Here is a 27,857-nt window from a genome sequence, read left to right as displayed (position 1 = left end):
TCCCTTTTTTCTCACACAGCCTTGGGGCTTTTCTTCCTTCTCTCTCTCTCTCTCTCTCTCTCACACACACACACACACACACACACACACGGGAGCTCAGGTGTGTCTTTACAAGCTTCAACTTTCAGAGTTATTACTGCACAATCCATGACTGGCAGCTACAGGAACGCGCGTACCCACAAGCCCGAGACCACAACACGGTGAGATTATCAGCAGAAGACCCCGTCGAATCAACTTTAAACTCTCCGTCCTGGTCGGTGTAAGTGAGATTGTGGGATCGTTTGAGTCATTTTTTTGTGTAACCAGCTGTGCTGCAGTTTTAAGAATAATACAATGAGGTGTAAAGTTAAAGTCAGCACTTTGAATTGTTCTCTATAGAAAACTGGACTATGATGGATCTTCGGTAGAAGTTCAGTCAAGTCTTCAACCACATGCTATTTGTCTTCAAATCTGCTAAGGTATGTGTAAATATTCTGTTATAGCTGATGTAATGATTTCTTTGGTATACTTTATGTAACCGTTGTGGGATGCACTGTTATTTTAGTATCATTCAAATACTATTATAGTTTTTATTCAAATTTTAAATTAGTTTTTATTTTCCATTGTACTTTTGTTAAGTTAAAAAAAAATTCTATATGTTTTTGTATTAATTTTTATTTCAGTTTTAGCTGTATTAGTACATCAAGTTAAACTAAATTAAAGTGAGTTTTTTAAATATTTTATTTTATTTAACGTTTATTTCAGTTAAAGCAACGAAAATACTTTTTTTATGGTTTTAGTTTCAGTTAACTATAATAACCCTGGATGCTCTATACACCTTTGTTCCATATTAAAAATGTGTTTTGAGTTTTTTTTTATTAGTTTGTAATTAAAATAATCAGATAAATTCAGTGTATTTTGAGAAGATAAGAATTGTTAACATGCAAACCTTTTAGTAACTTATTTTATTTTTAATCATTAACATCATTAGAATTGTTAATGGGCAATTTTTTATGTTAGCAACTTTTAATTTATCATTTATTTTATTGCATTTTAAAACAGTAATTTAGTTATATTTTTATACTATAATTAAGTTGAATTTTAAAATGTAGTTTTATGTTTTAGTAAGTTTTTATTTTTTAATAATTGAGTTGTTTTGATGTTTTAGTAAATAACATTTATTTTACTTAATATAGTAATTTAGTTTTTACTTAAAAAAAATATTTAAAAAATCTGCAAAATTACTGTAGTGGCCAAAAGTGATGTCCGGCCTAAGAAAACTGACATCTTCACCCTTTATTAAAATATTATTTAAATATGATTTTTGTAAAGCATATTGTAGTTGTGTTTTGAATCAATTGTTTTATTTGTGATAACGCAGTAAAACCTGCCAAATCGTGTGGACATGATTTTTGGACAGGCTGTCATAGAAAAAAATTATGAACATGCAAAAACAAGAGAGAACCAACAAAATATTAATAACTGATTATGTTGTAGTAAACGTATGGTTTTTTCTATCAGCTTTTTTTTTTTCTATGCTTTTTTATTTTTTATTTTATTTTATTTTATCAGATTAATACCTTAACCAAGTTGTGTTTTTCATATTTAAAAAATATAAAATATTTTCCTAATATTTTGATGGTTTATTTGTTTATTTATTTATTTAATAGGGACATTAAAAAACAATCATCCCCTCCGGACATCACTTTTTGTCACTACTGTATGTCTGAAAAATAAAAAAAGTGAAAAAACATGTATTAAAATGAAAAAAATGAGGGATAAACTGTCCTGTCCAGATAAAATAAGTAATATTATATTAAATTTGAGCACAATTTGATTGACTTTAATGTAGTACCATCTAGTCTGATGGCAGGACATAGATGGCAATTACATAAATGTCCAATTTTTCCTGCAGTTGCAGGATCTTCTGTGTTGCACTGGCTAAAAGCAAAGGCTTGAATGATTATCTTGTTGTTGCATGTTTATTGCTGTTTCGTCACACACAAGACTTGAACAGAAGCCCTCCTGTAAGTTTCAGGGCTGTAGTCAAATAAATACATTGTGGCTTTCTTGAATGAAGTTTGACTTTGTGGTGAATGATCTACTCTGTTAAAAAAGACTCTTCTTTGTGTGTCATAGATGTACTGATAGGCTCTATAGAAAAATGATCGAATTACAGGCTCATCTCACACTACTGTAGTCAATGAATGTGTTTTAGAGCAGTGGTACTTAAACGGTTTTGCTTCAGGAATTAGATTTTATATTAAACATAAAGTGGACTCCCAACAGAGTCCCAAAATTGAAAGTGCTGAGAGCCTGTAAGTCATAGGTGTCCAGCTGATTTCTTATACTTGAAATTTACTCGTTTTAGACACCTTGCTTTAAACCTGTGGCAAACCTTGAGGCAAGGGCTTTGTTTATTGAGACATATTTCTCACATTGATTTTGTATCACATTCCTCCTCCTCCTCCATTCATTCATCCATCTTTTCTCTCCCCTCGTGCACCCATCTGTCCTATAGGTCCAGCAATGCAGATCCGATTGGAGACATCAGCGTTCCTGCTTCTCTGTAAGTCTGCTCATGTCTTTGACATTGCTGGAAGCTGACAGTGAAATTACCCTATACTGAGGCCAATCATATAGGAAACGTGTGATCACTTGCCAACTTTGGATTGAAAATCTGCTTCATACTGTACTTCACATGTAAACTTTTTGTCTTTCAAGTTTCGTTTTTATTTTTGAAACGGATTATGTTCTTATATAATTATTTATAATTAGTATATATTATAATTATGTGCTGTAGAGTTGACGTATTTTTGTAGGCCAAATTTTCGAATTATCCAACTGGAAAAGACAACTAGAAAAATCCTATTGGGATTTTGTTGAAGGAACCAGGGTGATGCTAACTTCCACAAACTAAAGTAAAAATACTTTATTACCGCAGCGCTCTACTTAATATTAATATCTTGTTTATTGAATAGTTCACTATAATCTAAACAAGAGCACTCTTTCTCATGTGATATTGCTTAAATATAATCGCTATCAACTTAAGACGATGGGTGCTTTCTAAACACAAGAACTTTGAAAACGTATCTTTTGCATCAAATCAGTGGTTCAAAGTCACGTGATTTCGGCAAATGAGGCTTCGTTACTTCTTGAAACGTTTCAGAATTCCAATAGTTCATGCTAGATGACAATTTGGTTTATGAAAAATGTCATTATATGTTTGATCTGTATTCTCATTGGATTTATAGCTTCATGGCCAACAGATGTTTTGGTCCCTTTTACTGGGGAAAAGTATATATTTTAAATGTGTATAAGCTAAGCTTATTTGTTTATAGTGTACACTAGCATAGAGAGGTCATCAAAGTGAACATACATGGACTAAAATAGTTCATTTAATGGGAGGGGCATTCTGATTGAGCATTTGATTGGACACAAATTTGTGGTACAGGACAAGTCATCAATATGCAGCTAACTTCATTACTTGAGGTTTAGTTAATGTGAAATCTGAAATAACTGAGCATTTGTGATTTATAGTGATAGCAGCTCCAGTCCGCCTCCAGGATGAATGTGTGGGGAATTCGTGCTATCCTAACCTCGGTGACCTCATGGTGGGCCGTGCCGCCCAACTCACTGCTTCTTCAACCTGTGGCCTCTACAGACCGCAAAACTATTGTATCCTGGGATACCTGGAGGTCAGTTGTAAAAATCGCAACACTTCAAGCGGTCTGAATGTCAGTGAGGGGCAAGTGTTTAAAAAAAATGTATGTCTTCAGAGTATTAAACCAGAAATGAAAATAGAGTTGCTCCCAGAACATTGCTGCTCCCAGAACATTGCTGCTCCCAGAACATTGCTTGTTGGGTTTTGCAGGGAAATACTTCTCTGGGATTTGGTACTACACTTCACTTTGAAACTTGGAAAAATACTTTGAAAATTGTCTTTAAAACCTGACGAAAATACATTACCCTCTGGAATCTGAGTACAGTGGAGCAGTGTTTGCATAACATCTTCCCAATCCAATCTACCCAGAATACAGTTCCATCCCAAAATAGTCCCTTTTCAGCACCCACACTAAGATAAAAGAGAAATGCTTTTTTCCCTTTTTTTCAGTGTGGATTGACAGCACCCTGGCCAACCCTTTGGCTAATACATACTACAGACAAGTTCTGATGTGCCTTCCTGAGCTGTCGTATAGGTCATTACCTCTTCTCTGCCACAAGACTAATTTATGCCTGTTTCCATATTCCCCTTTCCTCCCGCCCCATACCTTCAGCCCTGTCTATACAGGTGATAAAGCTGGTATGTGGGTGTGTCATTTAGCACTCATTTTGTATATTTACAGTACTTTTCTTGGCCTGAAGAGACCACCGCAATGGTGCTTCCAATAACAGGCAATATAAATAAAAGGAAGCTGCGAAAATACTGAATGCATTTCGGTTGGTTTCTCAGGTGTTAAAATTAGATTATTAATGTGATGGACAGCTCTTGTTCATACATGCCCGCAACTCAGACGTACCCCTTGCATATCCCCCCTCATTGTCCCTACAATATTCTGCCTTACTTCAGAAAATGCTTCTGAATTTTTGCCAGGAGACACTAATTATATAGAATAATACATTACTGTGTAGGAACTTCTGCGACTTACTCCCAGCTGTATGAAGTTTTTAAAGGAATAATTCACTTGGAAAATCCTATCTTTATTTGTTCATTTTCTCATGTTGTTCCAAACCCATAGAAGTTTCTTTTTTCAATGGAACACAAAAGGTGATTTTTTTTTTCTTCTTCTGAAGAAGATCCTGGTGGGTCTTTCCCATATAATGAAATTGAATGAGGACTGTGTCTGTCAAGCTCCAAAGAAACCCCATAAAAGTAGTTTATAAGACTCTAAGCACTATATTCCAATTCTTCTGAAACTTTTCACTGGTTTTGTGTGAAGAATAGTATGAAATGTAAGTCATTAATCACTGAAAATCTTGCCATCCGCCCTTACTGTCCTTGGCGAGTTCATGAGGGAAGTAGTCATGTTCAATCTCATCAGATCTTTTCAATAAATCAGTTGATCCTGTTCACTAATTGATCTGGGGTGTGCCAAATATAGAAGATCTGTCATTTACCTTGTCATTCATAACACAGTCCAACTGTTTCCAGAAACCATAGTTCCAACAAACATTCGCAAACATCATCGCAAATTGTGTGATTGACCTGTGACCTGTGGTTAGAAGCATAGTTTCTTGTTAGTATGGCATGTGGACTTTTCCACAGATCATTCCTTTGAGCAAAATAATCGGTATCTTTCATTCCATACAATTTCACCACTTGATAGACGTCATTAATAACAGTTATATTTTTTAACCAATGGGATGTGCAACAAAGTTACTATGGTTTTGGGAAATAGTCGTGACTAGCAACTTAATTTCTCTAACAATGCATCGTTTTATGGTAGTTGAACAGCGAGTTACATTGTTGTACGAGAAACGCACCGTTGAATTATTCATTTATGAATCTGATTCAATTCTCAAGTTCAGCTTAACAGCCCAATGGAAAACTGGTGAACAACAACTTAAACTTCGTTGTTCAGCACACTAAAATTGTTAGATATTGCCATTTAATAGATACTATTGCCCTTTATCTCAAAAATTTAGAATGATCGCAAGTGCTTCACCTGTGACTCCAGAAGCCCCTACAATCTCCTCCGCAATCCCAACAGCCACCGCATAGAGAACATCATCACCACCTTCCAACCCGAACGCAAGATGAGGTGGTGGCAGTCTGAGAATGGTGCGTAACTTCTTTGCATGAACTCAATGGACTCTTTGTCATTAAATCCTTGTTGGTATTTAGACTAATTTAGACTTGATTTTAAAATTCTAGGTGTGCATGAAGTCAGCATTCAGTTGGATCTGGAAGCAATGTTTCAGTTTAGTCATTTGATATTGACATTCAAGGTACATTCAGCGCTTCCCATATGACAAATCTTATTCAAATAATTTAATTGATTGATATTTGGCATGTGATTGAGCAAACTATTTGATAACACGCTCTCAAACAGAGTTTCCGACCTGCTGCCATGTTGGTCGAGAGGTCAAAAGACTTCGGGAGAACCTGGAAGGTTTTCCGTTACTTCGCAGAGGACTGTGCCAACTCATTCCCCGGTGTCTCTGAGGAGCCAGCAGACAGTCTTGATGACCTCATCTGTGACAGCCGCTACTCTGGGGCAGAGCCATCCACCGATGGAGAGGTATAGTATCAGAGCAATCCTGAAATAATCCAACCTCTTCAATGACTTACATTTAACATACATACATTTGTGCTTTCCATCCAGGTGGTGTTAAAAGCCTTGGATCCAAGTTTTGACATCCATGATCCATACGACTCTACTATACAAGGTTCATGTCTCACTGAAGGTGTTGTTTGTTTTAGAAATAACACAGTAATTTAGATGTCAAGCCAGGATGACGCCTAAAGGCATGTCCAACAAGTGAAAGGCCTTGATATCTAGATGATGAGCTCATAGTGTGCTAGACACATTTAAAAAAAAATCACTGTAAAGAAAATTTACACTGTTTAAACATGTCATATCATAGTCTGTTTCATTGGTTCTCACCTGGGCTTTTTTCAGGACCCAGATTAATTAGAGATGCAGTCATATTAAAATAGTATCAATAAGCCAATAATTATAATGGCCGATAATCAATAAATGGCTGATATGAAAATTCCATATTATTTTGTCTAAATTAAAAATAACACACTAAAAACTTTAAATTAAATGCTATAAAATAATTTAGATGTCAAAACTTTATAGTGTACAGTAAAAACAAAACAAATGCATATTCATTTTGAGGTTTGCTAAAGATTAAAGAGAATTAATAAAAAAACGTTATAGTGTACAGTAAAAAAAAAAATGCATATTCATTTTGAGGTTTGCTAAAGATTAAAGAGAATTAATAAAATATGTTTTTTTTTAAACTAACTTTAAGTGAGGAAATCTAAACGTAAAAATAGAGGAAATGAGCTGCACAATTAAATATCCAATACTGATAAGTGAAAAATGTGTAATATTGGCCAATAACAGATACAGTGCCGTTATATCATTAATATCAGTTACTTCTTATGGTCCTCAGAGCTGATCACCCTGACGAACCTGCGAGTAAACTTTACCCGTTTGATCACCCTGGGCGACACGTTGCTCACGCGACGGAGGAGGAACCCACAGGATAAGTATTATTACGCCCTCTATGAGATGGTCGTTCGGGGGACCTGCTTCTGCAATGGCCACGCCAGTCAGTGCGTTCCTGTGGACGGCACACGTGGAGACACCTTCAGTGAGCCTGGCATGGTGAGCATACTCCTGCAAGAAAGAAAAATCACATATGAGATCTCCTTAATGTCTGAACTGTTTCTCCTAGACAGCAGTGGTTTAAATGGAGATAAATGGAGGCATTACTTTTCTTGAGACCCCATATAGTCTCTCATGTATCTTCCCGACACTTTCAAAAGAGATCTTAAATGTCTCATACTATGCTCAGATTGCACAGTCATGAAAAGTATATATGAACTCAAACATTTCTCATCCAAATTCTTTCAAATTTTGTCGACCATGAACATAAATGTTATGTACTCTCACTGTACAGGTCAACAATTTGTCTCATTTATATATATATATATATATATACACACATCGCTGGCCCCCTGGGGCGTTCTGTCAGTGCATAGATGCCAGTGCAGAGAGTCGTGTTTGTCCGGTTGTATTCCGTGAATACGTTTTGATGCCCTTGAGAGCTGAGAAAGATCGCTCAACTGATGCAGTGGACACTGGTATGGTCACGATCAAGCATGTGAGGGCGTATAGCTGTGGCATGCTGACTGCAAGCCCCGTGGTCCTCAGAAATGTCAGTAGGTCACTTGGACTCTTTCCCTGAAAGTTTGTCCTGCTGTACATCACTTTGAGCTCAGCTCTGAGTCTGCCCAGGTCAAACTGTGTGCCGTAGATCTCATACAGGCTCCTGAGCTCTGCTTCGGGAAATGTCTGCTTGAACTTTGCAAACAGCTTTGAAATTTTGAGAGCATCCAGCAATGCAACAAACAGTAGTCGCTTGTGATCCTTAAATCGATTGCTGATTTGTGTGATGATGCTGTCGATTAGCGCTGTGTGTAGCTGTAATGCACGCACACGTCTGTTCGGCCTCTGCCTGCGCTCGGCTGTCCCGCGGCCTCTGTCGTCCTCTCATAGATGGCATCAAATTTTCCACGCTCATCTTCAAGAATCTGGGAAAAATCGGCAATTCTGGACAGACTGAATTGCACATCTAAGCTCTTATTTTGCAGTATAGTCAAAAATGTAGATGAAAGAAAAAAGACAAAAACAGAATTCAAAGCTTTTCAATTGTGACAAGTGTCCTGATGCACAATGTACCATTTCACGGTCAAAATCCTCTGCGTGATCGAGGATGTGATGAAAAAGCTTGACCAGCACAGCTCTTTTGTCATGGACCGTGCCCACCAACCTGGAGTTAAAGTTCCATCTCACCTGAGAGACCCGCGGCAGCCGCCTCTCGCAAAACTCATCCAGCAGTTTCTTCCTTTTGAAATTATCTCTTTCTTCTCTCCAAGCGAACGAACGCCTTGAAAAAGGCACACGAAGGAGATCGAAAACAGGATCGATAAGAGGTGTGAAGGCAGCGGCCATAGCTCAGTTCACTGACACCGCTCACATCCCGCCAAAATTTCAAACGGTTGATGACATCAACTGGGGCTAGTGCCGACACATCGCTGGCCCCCTGGGGCGTTCTGTCACTGCGCATCAAAATTTGATTGGCTAATGATACACGTCAGTCAAAGTTATGATCAAATGGAAAATGACAGCTGCAATGGAAGGCTATCTATACTAATAGTGCTGGTCCACGGAGCTGCGAGCTGTGACAGCTCAGCCTCACAAAAAAACAAAAACAAAAAACATATTCTTTCTGGAAATATATAGATATATTACTGTGTATATATAATCTATAAATATATAGATTTTGACAGGGGCAGCAGAGAAGGCCCTGACAGCCCACCTCTGATATATATATATATATATATATATATATATATATATATATATATATATATATATATATATATATATATATATATATATAACAACACATTGGTGGTGTTTGTGGAGATTCCCCCCTTCTATTTAAAGCGCTTTGAGTGCCGAAAAAAGCGCTAAATAAATGTAATGAATTATTATTATTATTCTGTTATTTCTATAATTGTAGAATGTTTTAAGTATTGTCACATTCTTTACTCTTCAGACTGTTTCTGAACAAATATGTATTTATGATTTATTTTTTAGGGCAGTTAACAATAATTACTACCTGTCATGCTTCAGTGTAGGTTTGCTCTACTTTTATACAAGCCTTTTTTTTATAATAAATTAGTAGCTTAGGTTAAAGAAATTATCCATGCTTTATAATAGTTGTGTTTTTTTTATGATCCTTTGATATTCACCTCTTTTTGCTCAAGGTGCACGGTAGATGTGTTTGCCAACACAACACCGTAGGGTACAACTGTGAGCTCTGTCAAGACTTCTACCATGACGCCCCCTGGAGGCCAGGGGGAAAAACAGACTCAGATGTTTGCAGAAGTAAGCATACTCAGCCAGACTATTGATAAAGATTAGATAATACATAAAATATAAGCACACACATTAAAACACACTGGGAGTAGCAATAAAAAGCCATATGTAACTCCTCTTTTAATGTTTCAGGATGTAACTGTCATGGCCATTCAGAGAGGTGCCACTTTGACCTAGCACGCTATCTGGCCACTGGTGGAGTTAGTGGTGGTGTGTGTGATGACTGCAGGAACAACCGTGTAGGATCTCAGTGTGAGCTGTGTGGGCCGTATTACTACCAGGACCCTCAACGTTCTGTGGACGACCCCAACGCCTGTATACGTGAGTGAAAAATAATTGAATACAAATAATTGATTCCATTGTATGTTTTACATTGTTGACCAGGAAGAGAGGATACTTAGAGGTTTCCAAAATGTCTCTATTTTGTTCTATTCTATGCCCAGCTTGTGAATGTGATCCTGATGGCTCAGTGGACCGTGGTGTGTGTGATCCAGTGACTGGCCAGTGTGTGTGTAAACAGAACGTTGAAGGAGAGCGCTGTGACCGCTGCAAGTTTGGGTTCTACGGGTTCAACCGGGACGACCCTAGCGGCTGTCAGTGTAAGTGTTCATTCACCCACAAAATGGGAATTTTACAGAGACATTTCATACTCAATAGCGTGTAAAACTGAGTTTGAAGTCGGACTAAAAAGTCGGACTTACGGTTAAGCGGGACATCCATCTAATCTGGTGTCAACCATACCTGCTGAAAAATCCAGTATAAACCAACATGAATTCCATGTTGGTCCAGGCTTGTTAGAGCTGGTCTACCTGGTGGATCATCATTGTCAAGTCAAGTCACCTTTATTTATAGCGCTTTATACAATACAGATTGTTTCAAAGCAGCTTTACAGTGATAACAGGAACATGATGAGTTCTCCTCTGGCCAGTGAACAAACATTGTGTGATTATGATTCAAATCGGGATAGCATAGTCATGCTGTTCTCAAGCAAAACTGGTGTAGCCAGTAACCAGAACCTCATACTGGTCCCAGCATGCAAAACTTACCTTATGCTGGTGACCAGCAATGGTGGATTTTTCAGCAGGGATGTGAGGTCACAAGGTCGGGAGTTTTGAATATCTGAAAGTCTTTGTATTCACCTACTTGCAAAATGTATGCATTCACCTAAGCTTTTATCATGTCTTTCTTCATTCATGTATACATATCCAGTGTGCAGGTGTAATTTCATGGGAACGATACGCGCGGACAACCCTTGTGATCAGACCACAGGAAAGTGTATTTGTGAGCACTTTGCTTACGGCCCACAGTGTGACCAGTGTCTGGTGAGCTGAACCTCTCCATCAGACCACAGCGTCTAAACTTAATAATTTACACTTGAAAGTTTTAATGTTCTACTATGATTTCCAATTTCCTAGCCAGGTTACTGGGGTCTTGGAAACACAGTCTATGGCTGCTTACCTTGTGACTGTGACATTGGAGGGGCCCTGAGATCTGAGTAAGATTCTCAGCAAACCACTTACCTCTGCAGCAAACCACATACCTCTGATTAATTGTTTACAAGACAGTACTGTATATGCATATACTGTTTACACAGATGTTCCTCTGTGGATGGCCAGTGTGAATGCAGGCCTAACATGGTGGGCCACAAATGTAGTGATCCAGCCCCTGGATATTTCTTGGCTCCTCTTGATTTCTATATCTATGAGGCTGAGAATGCAGTGCCTCTGGTGAGAGATTGTGATTGGCTGGATGTGATTTCTGTACTAATTTACATTCTATATTTGCGGTCACACTAGACTTTGAGCATGCAAAGTTTCTATGGACACTGCAATGGTCACAATATGACATTTTTAAACACATAATTCAACATATACTACATCTAAAGTATAAAGTTTAGTACAATCTACTTCACTTTATTGCAACGCCACAATCCTACAAGTTTGCATTCTTTTAATTCAGCTAATATGTCATGCCATGTCTTTTGGTCACACGTCTTCATATGATATGAATTCACAGGGAAGAGTTCACCACACTTGGAATTTGAAACAACCAAATTCGCATGAGCTTACATTTACTGTCTCCCGCATTTGGATACATATGAATGGAAGTCAAAGGAATGAAAAGTGTGGTGTGACCGCAACTTTATTCATTCATAAGAATTAAGAGACCCCATGAATGTGTCAAGGTCAAAAAATCTCTTCAAATAAAGATCATTTTACCTTTGTATGGCAAGTTTAGTTAAGGCTAGAAAATGTCAAGTGGTGCAGCTTACTAAAACATAAATTTATTTAGGAATTTATAATTCATGTTATATAAACATTTTTGCCTTGAAAAATATATTAAAAAACTTCTTTTTCTTTTTTTTTAAATAGGTGTGCACTTGTATTTGGTATAAGGAAATTATGTTATTACTTTTTACTTCTTGTTACACCACGTTATAATTTTACAGTCATTAAAAAAAATTATTTTAAATTTTAAATTTAATTTTTTTAAGGTGATTTAACAGAAAAAATTTAAATACTTCAGCTTTCATTTTCTGCTTCCACAGTCGGCAAATTCTCCATTTATTCAGGCCCCAACAGTCTACCACCCAGAACAGATACCTGAACGACCAGCCAAGCTCCCTCTATGTCCCCTTGCTCCGAAACCCTCCCCAATACCTATTAAACAACCTGAACCCCAAACGGTGAAGCCATCTTCGACCCCATACAACCCCCATGTCACCTTGCCCATCTGTGAACACTACTTCAGAGAGAGGGGTTATGACTTCAAGATTAGTAATGGAAGGGTTGTGGTGTACAAACCTGAGAAACGGAAAAGACGAAGACGAAGACAAGGCCAGGTGAAGCTTGAAATGACAGATAAACAAACTGTCAAAGTTATAATGCTACAGAATTGAATCTGATTGTCTTACTTGGTTGTTCCCATGCAGAGGACAATCCCCTTTGAACCAGGCTCATCTCTACAGATCATCCTGCGAGAACGTGTCTCAGATCGGTCTGTCACTTGGACTGGACCGGGTTTTGTGCGAGTTCAGGATGGGGAAGGACTCAGATTTACTGTCAGCAATATACCAGCAGCTCTTGATTACTATGTAGTTATCCGCTATGAACCAGAGGTCAGCCAGTCCTTTCAATCAATATTTGAATATCAACGTTTATTTGACATGTTTTGGTCTATTTCACATTTATGTATTCTAAACTTTATCTTTGCAGTCCACCGATGATTGGACAGCTATTGTGAATGTTGTCCCACTTGGATCAGGGGATGGACGTTGTCAGAATGACCCATCCGACAAAGTGTTTACTCTATCAGGCTCTGGAAGGTGAGAAGATTTTTGTAGGGTTTATTTTTGAATGTATACAACAGATATATTATTAGGTTTCAGACGACTGATAGTTTACTAAGGTTATATTTCACCCAAAAATTTGTTTACTTACACATAGTTTACTTACCCTCACAACGTCCCAAATATATGAAATTCTTTCTTCTGTAGAATGGAAAAGAAGACATTTTTAAAGCTGCCGTCGGCAACATTTTTTTTTATCATATTCAGTGAAATTGACACTATAATCCGACAGAACAACATAAATAAGATGGTTTTAGAAAAAAAAAACGAGCTTCTAACTCCACCTGGAGCGTATGAATATATAGATTGTAATCTATGGATAGATTAGCCAGGGCAGCCTACCTCCGAGTCCATGGTGTTGATAGATGCTGAAGAGACGGACGCGTTCACAGAAAATCAGATACACACGCACAGTGACGCACTGACAAGCACGACCTCGATGGGAGGGTGCTCGCTGGTAGTGGGGAGGGGCATGAGAGTTGTAAACATTCAAAATTTTGGCTAATCGACCCAATCTGCCAGACTTGCCGACTCTAGCTTTAAGTGTTAGTCAATGGAGTCGAATATTTTTTGGACTCCAACTTTCATACTATCCTTTATGTACTATGTTTGTACTATTCTTAACCATAAATACCTAATAACATTTTTTATATATACAGGGCAGCCACTCTGGATCTACCAGTGTGCCTCAATGATGGTAATAAATACTATGTGGACGTCGCTTTTAGAAAGCAGCACAAAGCAGGCCCTCAGACCAGCTCATACATCCTGATTGACTCTGTAAGATTTCAACCAATCCAAATCATTGAAAATTATAAAATAGAAAACTACTAAACAAATTGCTTTTGTTTCGTATATTTACCATACTTATTTACCCCTATTAACTTTCACCATAGTTGGGCCTCATTCCCAAAGTGGACTCCCTCCCAAACTTCTGTTCGCAGTCACATCTATCTCAGTTTCAGCAATACCGCTGTATTGAGTTGGGAGCACAGGCAGGAGAGCAAACCCTATCTGAAGTATGTGAGAAGCATATTGGAAGCATGTCTGCCTTTATTCACAATGGTGCAGTGGGTGAGTATCATCTAAAAGTACACCACTGATATACACAAGATTCAAATTCCATGTTACTATATGTATACTATGTGTATCTGTATAAATCAACAGCTTGCAACTGTCATCAAGTTGGAGCGTTTAGCTCATCATGCAGTAAATTCGGTGGACAGTGTCAATGCAAACCTAATGTTATTGGCCGTTGCTGTGATTCCTGTGCTCCTGTGACGTACGGGCTTGGACCCAATGGCTGCTCACGTAAGCCATATTCTTTCATGTCATCTCAGGCATATTGTGACAATCTATTTTTCAAAGTTGACATGGAATAATCTGACTTAAATTCCTACTGTCCTAATATCATGAGTTCGACAATTCTCTTAAAATATCAGATATTTTGATCTTTTATGACATGGTATAATTCAGGTTTAGTTTTAGACCATTTAAATTAAACTTATTTTGAAAATAAACATTTCAAACCCATATGAAATGTGAAAACAAACAAAACATTTTTAAGAACATGGCACTTGTGCAAATTTTTTTATCTTGGACATTCGTATTTTTCATTGACCTTTCTAGCATGTGACTGTGATCCATCTGGCTCTACCGCTGAACTGTGTGACCAGACAACTGGTCAGTGCCCGTGTCGAGATGGAGTAACTGGCCGTCGATGTGATGATTGTTACCCTGGCTACTATGGGTTTCCCCTGTGCAGACAATGCCAATGCAACAGGTTGGCTGACATCTGTGACCCCATCACTGGAGACTGTTTGTACTGCAGGGAACACTCCACGGGACCAAACTGTGAAAGGCAAGAGAGGATTTGAGATCAAATTGTTTCAATCAAAATAAATAATATTCACTGGAATTTAGATGCTAATGGTCTTTTTCTGTCCCAGCTGTAAAGATGGTTATGTTGGTGACCCTGTCTCTGGGCAGCCATGTGAGCCATGCTTATGTCCAGATGTGGATGGAAGTGGACGTTTCTTTGCCATTTCCTGCAACAAGGATCCGTACTCTGGAGCCCCAAACTGTGAATGTCTGCCTGGACATACAGGTCCTTGTTCACGTTCATTCATAGCATTTCCAAGACCATCAAAGAGTCTTCCAGTAACCTGTTTGATGTAACGCACAGTTAGGGAACTAAAGATACAACACTGTTTAAAAATAATCACTTATTTTATAAATCTTACCCTTTCTCTTGCAGGCCAACACTGTGACTCCTGCGCTCCTGGTTATTACGGTGACCTGAGGTTGCCAGATGGCCGATGCGAGGAGTGCTGTTGCAACAATAACATTGATTCTCGTGATGGTGATGCATGTGATGCTGTGACTGGCGAGTGTTTGCGCTGCATACACAACACAGAAGGGCCGCGATGTCAGAGCTGCAAAATTGGATACTATGGCAATGCACTCGCTCAAGACTGCAAAGGTACAGGTTTTGAAATGTTTTAAACTCAATTGACAGTCATCGAAAATCAATGTGGCCCTATCAGTTTTTCAAATAAATGTTCAAAGGGTACCTCAAAGGGTGCATTCACTAAAACTGCTTAATGTGGTTCAAACCAAGGAGAACCAAATTTCTCATGTTTCCCTTTCTACCAGCAAAACAACGACTCTGCAAAAGGGAAAGACAATGTGATTAAACTTTTTGTCCCATTCATAACTGATGAAGAGAAAACTGTTAATGTAGCCCAGAATATAAACATACACATTTTAATGTTTATGTCTTGATGAAATGAAAGTAGCAACAGATATTTTCTTCCGTATTGTGATGTACATCCACATGTAAGGGATAATTAAAATTAAAAAGTACGACGGGATTTAGTAGGTGTGTAATAGGTTATAGATTGGATTTTGAATTGTGGGCACTGCATCCAAAAATGTATGCAAGCTTGTAGTTGATTATAGAGGTGTGAGTTTTGAGTGGACTAAATGATCGGCATATGTCACCCAAAATAAATAAGATCATAAGATCAAGTTATGACATGCTGATTAACCATTACAAGATAAAAAAATAATGAATGAATCGTTCACATTACAATTTAAGCAGTGGTCTTCACTATTTTTTTGATGAGAGCCACACTGATTGGACAAAGTCAGTAGGAGAGCCATTTTTACCGCAAAGTATACAAAGTTACATCCAGTCATAAATACCATGTCTGCTAATCAATCTGTCACCCCTGAACAGTCAATATGCAATGCAATAAATACAAAAGGGTGATGATTTACCAGTCAAATTTGTAACTGAGACAAGATGATTTCCCTTAATGACAAAGAAAGGAGTATTTCCAGAATATATTCATCCCACAATGACCTTGAGTTATTTTTTTCTACATTAGCCCATCATGTATCTAACCATCCAAGAGCACATGCAGCGTTAAGAGCTGGAAAGACCGCCATAACTGGCAAATCCGCAGAGACTGGATATGTTTACATAAACAACTTTTGTTTCAATCGGACTGAATTCATTCTGATTGATGAATCTGAATGTATTGTAGTTTACATGAACGCTAAACATCGTGATGTGATACATGATCGGGTGATGTGCGCGTTTATAAGTCAAAAGATTAAAATCGGAATAGATTTTTTGACATGCGCACACTGCACAAATATACAGATTTCCCGCTGTTGTCGCTTAATAACCATTCTCCTACATTGGTTCTTAAATAGCAGACTTAATATTTATCCAATTCTGGTCATAATTTGGAGACTATGAACATATGAACCGTTGTGCCGTGCTGTTTGTATTTATCACGCAGTAAAAATGCCCAAAACCAGTCGTCTGTGGATGAGAATCTGAAACAAGTACTGGTGAGCCGTTGTCCTGCTTCACTTCACAGATGTTGAGTGAAAGGAGAATTATAGAATGACAGGACACTCATTTATATGACACTTTATTCATCAGGAGAACAGCTCGTTCAGCGCGTCATATGTCGTCCTTTCAATTTCGGTTTTCAATCGATCAAGTGTTTACATGTTCTCTCGATAAACCACCGCTTTCAATCTGATCAAAATTATTTGTGATAGAGCTGACACTTTGAGTTTGTAATGGGTTATGTTATAGCCCTACTTGTTTTTAATGTTTTTATGAAATATCTGTAGTGACTGCATGATCATATCACGTATTTTTTACCGCCATGCGAGCCACAAATTAAAGCTTGGCGAGCCGCGCAATGAGTAACACTGGTGTAGAGTTACATTCAAGCTATTTTAAAACATGAATTTTTGTTCAAAGAAAAAACATTTAAATATGTAATTTTGGTGATCAAAGATGAGTTTTAAGGGTCAAAAGTATTGACTACAGGGGGACTTTAACAAATTACATATTTTGGCATCAGATATTTATTCTTGAGTCTTTTATATTTTAACATGGCACTAAAACGCCTTCATAAACAACATTGGTCTTGTTTTTATTGTATACTTAGAGTGTTCTTGTGACCGGAGAGGCACAGATGACAAAAAGTGTCCAGCTGGAAGCCCCTGTTTCTGTGACCAGGAAACCGGCGAGTGCCCATGTCGCAAAGGTGTCAAAGGAGCCCTTTGTAATGAGTGTGCGGATGGATACTGGAATCTGGATGGGGAGTCTGGGTGCGAGCCTTGCAACTGTGACCCAGAACATGCTCTCAACTACGTCTGTGAAAAGGTCAATACTGTATCTTGTGTTAATATAATAATTCATACAATAAATTCACTTTTCACATTAAGTGTCTTATCACAAAGGGCTTCAACTCCTTCACTTAATGTCCTCCCAGATCACAGGCCAGTGTTTCTGCCAGCCAGAGTATGGAGGCAGAAAATGTGATGAGTGTGGGCCGAATCACTTTGGAAACCCAGATATACAGTGCATATGTAAGCTATTATATGCAGTTTTGTTTTCTTCCAAGTCACTGTCTGCTGACTAAAACAAAATCTCATCCTTCCTTTAGCTTGTGACTGTAACATGGAGGGCACCATTTTTCCAGCTTGCGACACTTACACGGGTGAGTGTTTGTGTAAGCCAGGGGTGACAGGCCTTTTCTGTGATGAATGTGCCCCGGGTCACAACACCAACTTTCCTGCCTGTGAACCCTGCCATGCCTGCTTCCACCTCTGGGAGAAAATCGTCTCAGATATTAGACTAGATGCTAAGAGGATAGAAAGTATGATGCCTTGCCCTGAAGACTATCGGTCTCCATCTGATCTACAACACTTACAGAATTTGTTGGAGAAGTTGCAGAGTCTTCTTAACATGACTGCTCAGGATGAGCTTGAAAAACTAGAGAAGCTTTTGGCACGCATTAGGTATTGCAATGTCTTTACACAATTTAATTAACATACTACATTATTTCTAGGGGAATGACATGATGCTCATTTTATTTTAAATCTATTAATTTATTAAAATATACATACAGTAATCTTTCTACAATGAAAGCCTATATCTTGCATGGTATTCTACTATCTCCTTAGGAATGAAACGGAGACCATTGACCCAAACATAATCATTATTGATCCAACCGTACTTCTCAACACTGACATCGACAACATCCGCCTTGAGTTCAATAGGCTGTTGAAGAATCTCAGAGAGAAGGCAAAAGAGGTTCCAGTGACAGATGTAAAAGCTAATGGTTTGTGTGTGAAAAGTGTTAAATCTCAATGAATACCACCATTAAAGTTGTTATGGCTTAATCATACTGTCATTTGTGAACAATATCATTACAACACTTCAGTTTGGCTTTTAAAGGTGCTACTATGTAACTATTGTGTGTCATTTCTTCAGATATTTTGAATAAGATCAAAAAGCTCTATGACGAATTCACTGACAGCGTGAAGAAAGTGGAAGCGGCTAAAAAGACCCAAGAAGCCTCCAGGAAGACAAGAGAGAATGCCACATTGGAACTTGCAAAGTGTCGCATAGGAGAAATGGATAAGCTGGAAAGGAAAGTGAAAGCTCTGAGCGTTGCCAATCTCAACGAGGAGGTGAATGAAGAGTAAAACTGTGATTTTGTAAAAAATAAAAAATAAAATAAATAAAAAATCACAGTGACAAATCTTTCTGCCGTAGGTCTGTGGGGCTCCAGGTGATGTAGAATGTGAGAAAGCAAAATGTGGTGGAGCTTTGTGTGGGATGTGCGGGGGGCCGGCCTGTACGGGGAGTTTACCCATCAGCCTCAATGCCTCCAAACTGGCAGAGGTGACCGAGAAGAACATTACTGCTCTGCGCAGTAAACTCAAAGAAGATGATGCGAAGGCATGTCAAAAACTTACCAGGACATTCCTACTCTTGCATACTCTTATTTATAATTTTTGAATACATATACTTTACTGTTTTGTAGATCACATTTTCTATATTAGGGTATCCAGATGAACTTAAGTTGTTTTTCAGAAGCCACAATATCTTTCTTATCATTTTATCTTTAACTTGTAAACCTCATTCTGTTTTCTGTTCTATTTACAGCTCATGAACACCTCAAAAATGACTAATTACATCAAAGATCAAGCAGAGGAGCTGATGAATAAAATGAATCAGACTAAGAACAAATATGAGAAGGAAAAGACTGACACCAAGGACCTCATAGAGAAGCTCAAGAACTACCTAAGAGGTACTGCATGTAACAAATCACTTGCTTGCTTCTGTTAAAAGCTAGCCTGGTCTTTGATCATATCCAGTCAAGACAAGTAATTGGGTAGTTATTTTATCATATACTCACCTCAGGTCACTCTCAGACAAATCAGAAGTAGTATCTTCATTTTGTGGAGAGCAGAAGCAAAAGCAGAGCTCCAAGCTTCTCTTTTTCATTCTACAAAAGTAGACAGTGACAAGTGTCAATGACAAAAGTTTCATTGATATTCCTTGATCATGTGAATTGAGAAATTTAACTTCTCAAAAATTTAGCACTCAAATCTTATTCACACTTGTGCTAACCTTGTTTTGTGGGGCCAGCATCATGATGGTTTTGTGGGACCAGCATCATGATGGTCCGAATCAGCCAGTGAGATGGACTGGGGAGTGCTAGCCAGGCTCGCAGAGATCGTACAAGCGGGACCAAAGGGACCGTAGGCGTATCCGCAGTGGGGCAGCGAGGTGGAATACAGGGACACTCTCTCTGGAAGGCTGCCCGTAGCGGGCTCTGAGTGTGCTGTGCAACACTTACCTGGTTCCACGAGGCAGGAGGTGCTGGAGGAGGCTTGGTTGTGTTCTCGAACTGCACACTGCTGCCCACTGGCGATAGAAGAGGCGGATGAGAGTAGTGAAGATTCTCTCCCCCCACTGCTCTCCGGGCCCTCTTCGGACCCAGAGATGGAAGAAACAGCTCTTTTTTATAGAAAATTTGGGTATGGCTGGTTTTGACGCCAGCGGCGGAACACAAACAAAAGGAAACACAGGATTTACCACCCGGCCCTCTTCCGGGAGAGGGAGTGATGCGGTCACCACCTCCCGAAGAGCAATCACATCCATCTCCAGGTCACCCGTCCTAGGGCCACTTACCCCTGGCTTTGCTGCCCCTCTTGGCGGGGGCCTGGACTGGCGGGGCGGCCTGCCTGCGACTGGCTCCTCGGCGCCGCTTAGGTGGAGGCTGCTGCTGCGGCGCGGGAGCGAGGGCAGACGCAGGAGAAGCAGACTGAGGGGCCACAGGCAATGGGGTGGAGGCAGCTGACCACAGCGGCAGGATGTGATTTAATTACCTCAGTCTGCTTTTTTATAGCCGAGAACTGCTGGGCGAAGTTCTTGACCACGTTAAGGAGTTAAGGAAACTGACTTTGTCTCCCTCATGTCAGCTAGACACAGCCAGAGATGGCGTTCCTGGACCACCATCGTGGACATCGCACGACCCACCGACTACACGGTCACCTTCGTCGCATGAAGTGTGAGGTCCGTCACGGCAAGAAGTTCCTGAAGAACTTGGGGATCATGACCACCTCGTGCAGGTCCTTCAGTGCCTTGGCCTGATGGACCTGCAACAACGCCATAGCGTGTATGGCAGAGGCAGCTTCCCCACAGGTCTTGTAAGCCTTGCTGGTTAAGTCCGACGAGTACTTACAGGCCCGGGAAGGGAGACACAGCTCTCCTCGCCAAGTGGAGTTAGGGCACAGTTGCATGACAACGGCCCGCTCCACTGGCGGGATGCGCATGTAACCCTTAGCCGTCCCATCATCAAGGGTGGTGAGGGAGGAGCAGCCACCGGGACAGTTTCTGGCAGTGAAAGGTGCCGTCCACAACCCAGTGAGCTCCTCATGCACCTCCGGGAAGAAAGGCACCGGGGTGGGTTGCTGAGAACCAGCGTGCGCCACCCCGAAATACTAATCGTACAGCCTCGAGGGCGGCCGATCCTGTTGGCGGCCCGGGAAAGCATGGCCAACATCTCCAGGTCCGACTTGGGCACCGCTGTCACGTCTGACCCACCCTCCGATGCAGCGATCGACATCTGTTCATCATGGGGAGCACCCAAGGAAACGACTGGTACACACCTCGTGGATGGTCCAGCATCCAGGTAACGGATAATCCAGGTAACGACTGCATCCAGAAACACACTTAAAAAAGACGCGCTATACCCCGTAAGCTCTTTTAAGGACTGCTGTCTTTGGTGCTGAAGCACGCAGGGGAATGGTCGCAGCGAACATGGACAGGAATGTGCACCTGTCGTGCGCTGTCTCTCTCGCTGGCGATCTTACCAGCCGTAAGAACAGCCTTTCAGCACTCTTACGGCTCACCTTACCAGCTGTAAAAACTGCTTTTTTGTTTTGCTCAATTTCAAAAGAAAAAAATAAAAGAGAGAGAGAGAGAAAGAAATTGACCACGCTGCGACGCTATATCGCCCGCACCAGACTGGAGAGGTCCCATTGAGAGCTTGCTCGTTCTCGTAACACTCTTCTTTTGGTAGAGTACACAGCATCGAAGTGCTCGGCTCCTGTAATCGCACCTGCTGCTCGTTATATACCCGCGCTGCGTGGCAGAGCAGCTGTTGCAAATGATTGCACACCAACGTGCACTGGCTCGTTTAGTTTCACTCTAAGTAGATTGGCCTCTCTAGCGAGATTCCTATTCGTTAGTAACGGCGTACATCGATAGTGCCCAACTGATAGGGAACAGGAAGTTGTGCACTGCTGCCTTTGTGTACCGCTGCTGTTAGAGAGTAAATTTGCATTCTGCCCATCTGCAAATTTTTTCACATTAGTCTGAACAGACAAAACACGTGAAAATCGTGCTAAAAACAGCTTCATAAATTTGTGGCATGAGGAATTTTAAGATGAAAAGACTACTTAAGTTTTCATTTAAAATAAAATGAAAATGTACATTATAAAATGTAAATTTAGTTGAGTGTTGTACCTCAACAGATGAGATGGTGAGGCCAGAAGACATTGAGAAACTGGCCAATGCTGTGTTGTCCATTCAGCTACCCAAGTCCCCTAATGAGATCAAGGACATGATTGACAACATCAAGAAGATTTTGGCAAACATCACAGACTTCAACGATGATCTAGAGCACTTAGAAAAACAAGCCAAAATTGCAGAAAACCTGAAGGAGAGGGCCAAAGAAATCTTGTGAGGCTGTAGTAATGAATTCTGTGTCTCACATCTGTAGTTTAAACTATTTAAGTGTGCTTTATAAAGCTAAACCTGTGGTCACCAGCATCACTAATCATGTTTGGTTGTTGTATAACCAGGAACAGAACCAAGGCAATTGATGTAAGGGAAATAGAGAAAGTACTGAATGATACAGAAGAGCTCAATGACAAGATAGTCAATGATCTGGATGAGGCTGATGCAAACAATGATGCTATCAGTGGCAAAGTTAATGAGGTAATGATTTATTTTGCAATACAATGCATACATGTTTAAGGAATCTTTCAATGAGTGATTCTGTCATTCACTCACCTAAATGTCTAAATGTAATTTAGACCAGTATGGTGTAATTTCTCCACACATAATGACGTCAGACATGTGGTCCACACCATTTTTTTTTCCTGTGATCTATCCCTTTAAAATGAATACGAAATTATAGTTTAGTTTATTTTGCTCCCAGTGTTATCACCTATTTAATCACCAATATACTGCTTAATAACAATATTTTCTCATCAATGTTAAATAGACTGAACCTAAACTGAAAAACGTTGAGGACAATTTGGATTCGACTCGAGCCAAAAAGTTACTGGATGAAATCCAGGCCTTGAAGAATAAGACGGAGATGAACAGAGCTCAGGGGAAGGAGGCCAAAGATGCTGCCAATGCAGCTCTCGCCAGTGCCAAAGATGTCAACAAAGTAAGTATTACAAGTACATATATTTTATGTAAATATGCAGTATGTTGGATGCATGGCCACGGGAACTAGGGGTGCTGAGGGTGCTGCAGCACCCCCTGACGACAGCTGTTTCACTACATTGGAATTTAAGATGACATGACTTTTAAATAACTTTTTGTTTTTCAACCTGTTTTTTAAGAACACCTTCAACCTTTATAAAATTACTCTAAAGATGATTTCATTTTTATATGTTGTCGAATAGGGTTTTATGACTCTAAAAGAAATTATAGGCTATCATAAGGCAATAAGCCGATCTGCATGGATTGAGTGACGTGACACTGGTTGAAGACCAGCATCTTAGAACTGATTTGACACTCATTTAATGCATGTGAAAAAACTAAATGTAGATGTATTGATTAAAGCATTCATCTGCATTAGGGGCTGTTCACACAGAAAGTCAACCATTCCACTCTGCAACTTTTCCATTGTTTTTCAGTGTGAACGCACTACTTGTGTTTAGCTGTTGTGCTCGCGTCTCGCGCATGACAGCATTCTCAAAACGCAGCACTCAAGTTAAAATAAGTTCAACTAAAACGCGCCTCGAGACCTTGCGTTTTCCCCCGTTCCACTGCCCGCGTTTGGCGTCTTGCGTTTTCGCTTTGAAAGATTATGCTTATGTGTGAACCGGCACTCCTGAGTGAGTATCATAAGGTAATATGCAGATTAGTGTGCTGTGCTTTTTAAAATGTATCATGAGTTCTGTTCGTTCTCACAACTCTGTAGTCATTCATTTGTATGTTCATCTTTTTGTTTGGGCTGTTTAATATTAGGATTTTGTTTGAAAAAACTCTACCATAGCACCGCCCCACAATATCAAGCCCCGCCCCCAGCACCCCTCTGATAAAATATGTTCCCGCGGCTATGGTTGGATGTACAAACAAAGTTACTGTTTAAATGTATAATCGTAGTAACTGGAAATATGTTGCAGCTGCCTTTATTTAGCTAACCTTAACCAGTTCTGTTAAGAGTTGATTGCTTTTCTACATTTACAGGATCTTGAGGAACTGAAAGAGCAGTTTGAAAAATTAAAACTGAATAGCACAAACCAGAATGTTAATGAAGAGGCTAATGAACGTCTAAAGAACATCACAATGGAGGCAGAGAAGCTGGCTAAATATGTGGAAGATAAAATGAAGAAAATTGAAGGTACAATATCATCAAAACAGAGCAGTATACATCTGGATTTAACGGTATGACGGATTTCGATATGTGAAATGTTTCTTTATCCTTGGCGTTTTAGACTTGGAGAAACGGATTCTGGATGCAACTGAAAAAAAAGAGGAAAGGATGAAAGATTTGGAGGCACTCCAGGAGGAGGCAGATTATTTGAAGAACTTTATTGTTGACAAAGTGGAAAAATATGGTCTGTGCTCCACTTAAGTCTGCAAGGGTTTCCTATCCTCAAAATTAGAGGAAACATTTTTAGTGTTTGCCATGGCAGAATGCTGAAGGCAACGCAGGACAAAACTGCCTCGGACTAGGATTATGGGATAAATGCAGCTCTTTTATCTTGATCATTTAAGACAGGGTTCCTCAAATCCGGTCCTGGAGCGCCACTGTTTGCTCAAACACTCATCAAACTCACATACCTGCAATTTTCTTGTAACTCTGAAGAGCTTGACTAGCTGGTTCAGGTGTGTTTGATCAGGTGTGGAACTAAACTCTGCAGGGCAGTGGCCCTCCAGAACCGGATTTGAGGAACCCTGATTTAAGATTTGCTGAATCTATTGATACAAACTGGTTCTCATCAAGCACCAGGAATGCTTTATGGTTCTGTCCATTTTTTTTTTATCTGATGTTTTTCTTTAAGTATTTTCTTTATAGTATATTTTTAGCAAATTATGGTACAGTCCTGTGTTTGACAGTGTCATATAGGGAATGTACAACCCTGACTGTCCACTAGAGGATGCAAGAGTAAAATTAAAAATGCCAACTACATTACACAAACCATGCAGCATTGTTTCCTGCACTGCTTGAATCTACAGTGACACAGCAAAACAAATAATAATTTACTCAAGTTATGAGTTTGTTGAATTGAATGGGTTTGCATTGACCTGGATTACCTTGCTCCTTTTACTTCATCCTGCATTAAGAACTTAGGTGTTTTCTGGGATCAGAACCTCAAATTTGAAAAACAAATAAATGCGGTGATTAGTTCCAGCTACGTCTTCTCTCTAAGATTAAATCCTCTCTGTCTGAGAAAACCTTAGAGATTGCTATCCATGCACTCATTACATCTCATTTGGATTACGGCAACTCTCTTTACTATGGCATGACCAAATACTCTATTGCTCGTCTCCAATTAGTACAAAATGCCGCTGCAAAGTTCCTCAAAGGAAAACGTAAATTTGATCACGTTTCTCCAATTTTGAAATGGCTGCATTGGCTACCTGTGCTTTTTAGAATTGAGTTTAAAATTCTTCTCTTTGTTTTTAAATCCTTAAATAATCTAGCACCGAACTATTTGTCTGAGCTACTCTGTCCACACAATCCCACACGAAATCTGAGGTCTGGTGATAAGAGACTTTTATCTATCCCCAGATCACAATTAAAGAATAGAGGAGACAGATCCTTTGCTATTGCCGGCCCTAGGCTGTGGAACAGCCTTCCGGCTTACATCAGATCGGCACAGTCTTTAATTGTTTTAAAATCTTCTCTTAAAACCAACTTTTTTTCTTTAGCTTTTAATTCATTGTGAGATTCTATCATGAATGTGTGGTTTTGCCCTGGTCTTTGGTCAGCCATGTTTGCTGTTAAACGTGCTATATAAATAAAAACAAACTTGAAACTTGAATTGAATGAGATAAATAATGACAAAAATAATGACGACAAAACCTATTTTTCAAGTGAGTTGTCCTCACTGAGTAACAATGATTCTTATGAACCAGGTTTTAAAATGAATCATTCAAAAAGACTCATGAATTTAATGTTTGATTTAGACTGACGAATCAGAGATGCATATTCAATTACTGATTGATTCAGATTAGTTTAGTCTGAGCTATTTAAGCATATTCCTATAAGCTTCCTCCAACAGTAAGCAGTTCAAATGCTTTTAAGTATTTCCATTGTTTTTGGTTCATGGTTAAGTCATTAAAACCTCTATAGATTAAAAATCTACTTCAGCATTACTTCCAGAGTTCATCTCTACAGCTGCTCCATGCACAATAAGATAAGTCAGTCAAGTTTAGACGCCTGCTGCTTGTGGAATGTGTTTGTTTGTCTCTCGCATGCGGTGGAGGGTCTGTGCTTTTGTCCTACGGTGTTAATAGCCTCTCTGTTTACTGTTGAATTGCAAAACCAAAGGTAAAGGCCCACTGATGTAATTTCATTGATCTGTCTGAGTGGATCTTCCCCCATTTTTAGCGACTTAAGTGTTGAGACATTTTATCTGAGATCATTTCATCTTAACTTGTTTTAAAACAATAAAAAAAATTGAAAAGGTGCAGTTGTTACCTTATAGTTATTTCTACCTGATCTGATTCTTAAAAATGACTTTTAGGAGTAAACTGTAGTCAGGTTAATTTAGATATATTAAATAGTTTTTTTTTTTTTTTTTACTTGAATAATAGTTAATTTAGGTGTTACAACCTGAAGTAATTTTTTTTAGTTACCTGACTTAAGGTTTTTTTCTGGTGTAGGTCAGAAAGTCTGTTGAATGTGTAAACTGTGTCTTTCTGGTTTCCGAAGGATCTACAGATATTAGTTGTGTCACCTCACCTAATCTCTTCCTGAAGTTTACAAAGAGAAAACAAAGAAAAACACTATGTGAATTGGTTACAGTATGTAGGGTAAAATGACCTTAAGGAATCAATTGTGCTTTGGAGAACATGCCTTCCATCTACATAACTGACCACTTTTTATTGCCTTAGGAATACACTGATAATCAAAAGCTCTGGGTTACTTCTTGTCTAAAATTGCAGAGTATTGTTTTTCTCGGCCTTGTCATTTGGATTATTTCACTAATTTAGCTCATCCGAGAAAACAATTAGTTTTACATGAACCTCCTGCTCTTTGATTCACCTTTAAACTGTCTAATTACCAAGGAATCATCCCTTATTTAAGGCCATTTCACTGATCACTCCCATTTCACATGCCAGTTCATTTCAGCATATCATCATTGAAAGTAAGAATAGCTGTTAACATAATTGTTGTTAAGACTTTGTAATTGTTATTGTGAGATCATTTTATAGGCTATTTTATTTTAATCTTTTAATAATGCAACCACTTATAAGTGTTTTTATCTTTATCTTAACACTAACAAAAAGTACCATTGTGCTACCATGAGTTTCTGTGACATGTACTATACCTTGGAATACCGTGGTGCATGAATATAGCACGTGATATAATTATCATTGAAGTAAGTTAAGCCACAGTAGGTAAATATCTTACATTTTGTTGGTACATAAAAATTTGAAATACAAATGGAAAAATGTTTGCCTATACGGTACAAAATATGACTATATTACTCATTTATTTTCAGTCACAAACCCGAACAATTCCGCCCGAGGGTAAATCTTTGAGGAGTCTCATATCTCACAAAAGGCACGTTTTCCTCAGTGTATGCAAATGCTTACG

General features: G+C 39.1%; 1 protein-coding gene across 2 annotated transcripts; it reads left to right on the top strand.

Moving 5' to 3' along the window:
- The first annotated feature begins 92 nt into the window (after nucleotides 1-92).
- Nucleotides 93-27,840, top strand: lamb4 (laminin, beta 4). 2 transcript variants are annotated; one of them, XM_082159983.1, is made up of 36 exons: nucleotides 93-259; nucleotides 379-458; nucleotides 2,501-2,548; nucleotides 3,520-3,677; nucleotides 5,626-5,761; nucleotides 5,855-5,928; nucleotides 6,033-6,221; nucleotides 6,306-6,369; nucleotides 7,105-7,319; nucleotides 9,491-9,611; nucleotides 9,735-9,923; nucleotides 10,046-10,201; nucleotides 10,812-10,924; nucleotides 11,018-11,097; nucleotides 11,197-11,329; nucleotides 12,151-12,444; nucleotides 12,535-12,720; nucleotides 12,818-12,927; nucleotides 13,611-13,731; nucleotides 13,848-14,025; nucleotides 14,119-14,262; nucleotides 14,581-14,812; nucleotides 14,901-15,058; nucleotides 15,209-15,433; nucleotides 17,430-17,647; nucleotides 17,757-17,853; nucleotides 17,931-18,285; nucleotides 18,451-18,608; nucleotides 18,761-18,960; nucleotides 19,046-19,231; nucleotides 19,439-19,583; nucleotides 22,318-22,525; nucleotides 22,648-22,783; nucleotides 23,073-23,243; nucleotides 24,275-24,428; nucleotides 24,523-27,840. In XM_082159983.1, exons 3-36 carry the CDS (start codon nucleotides 2,509-2,511, stop codon nucleotides 24,660-24,662), a joined length of 5,484 nt encoding a protein of 1,827 aa, XP_082016109.1. In that variant the 5' UTR covers nucleotides 93-259; nucleotides 379-458; nucleotides 2,501-2,508; the 3' UTR covers nucleotides 24,663-27,840. The 2 variants fall into 2 exon arrangements, with proteins under 2 accessions (XP_082016109.1, XP_082016108.1); XM_082159982.1 differs by having other exon boundaries at nucleotides 6,306-6,387.
- The last annotated feature ends 17 nt before the right edge of the window (nucleotides 27,841-27,857 follow it).

Source organism: Leuciscus leuciscus (genome assembly GCF_965113295.1).
Source record: "Leuciscus leuciscus genome assembly, chromosome: 25".
NCBI classification, from domain to species: Eukaryota; Metazoa; Chordata; class Actinopteri; order Cypriniformes; family Leuciscidae; genus Leuciscus; species Leuciscus leuciscus.
This window is presented reverse-complemented; position numbering and strand designations above follow the sequence as displayed.

Bases quoted from the DNA above. Each gene is read 5' to 3' on its own strand.
- lamb4 (XM_082159982.1), top strand. From the start codon at position 2,509: ATGCAGATCCGATTGGAGACATCAGCGTTCCTGCTTCTCT. The intron at 2,549-3,519 runs GTAAGTCTGCTC...TGTGATTTATAG, and splicing joins ATCAGCGTTCCTGCTTCTCT to TGATAGCAGCTCCAGTCCGC. The intron at 3,678-5,625 runs GTCAGTTGTAAA...TCAAAAATTTAG, and splicing joins GTATCCTGGGATACCTGGAG to AATGATCGCAAGTGCTTCAC.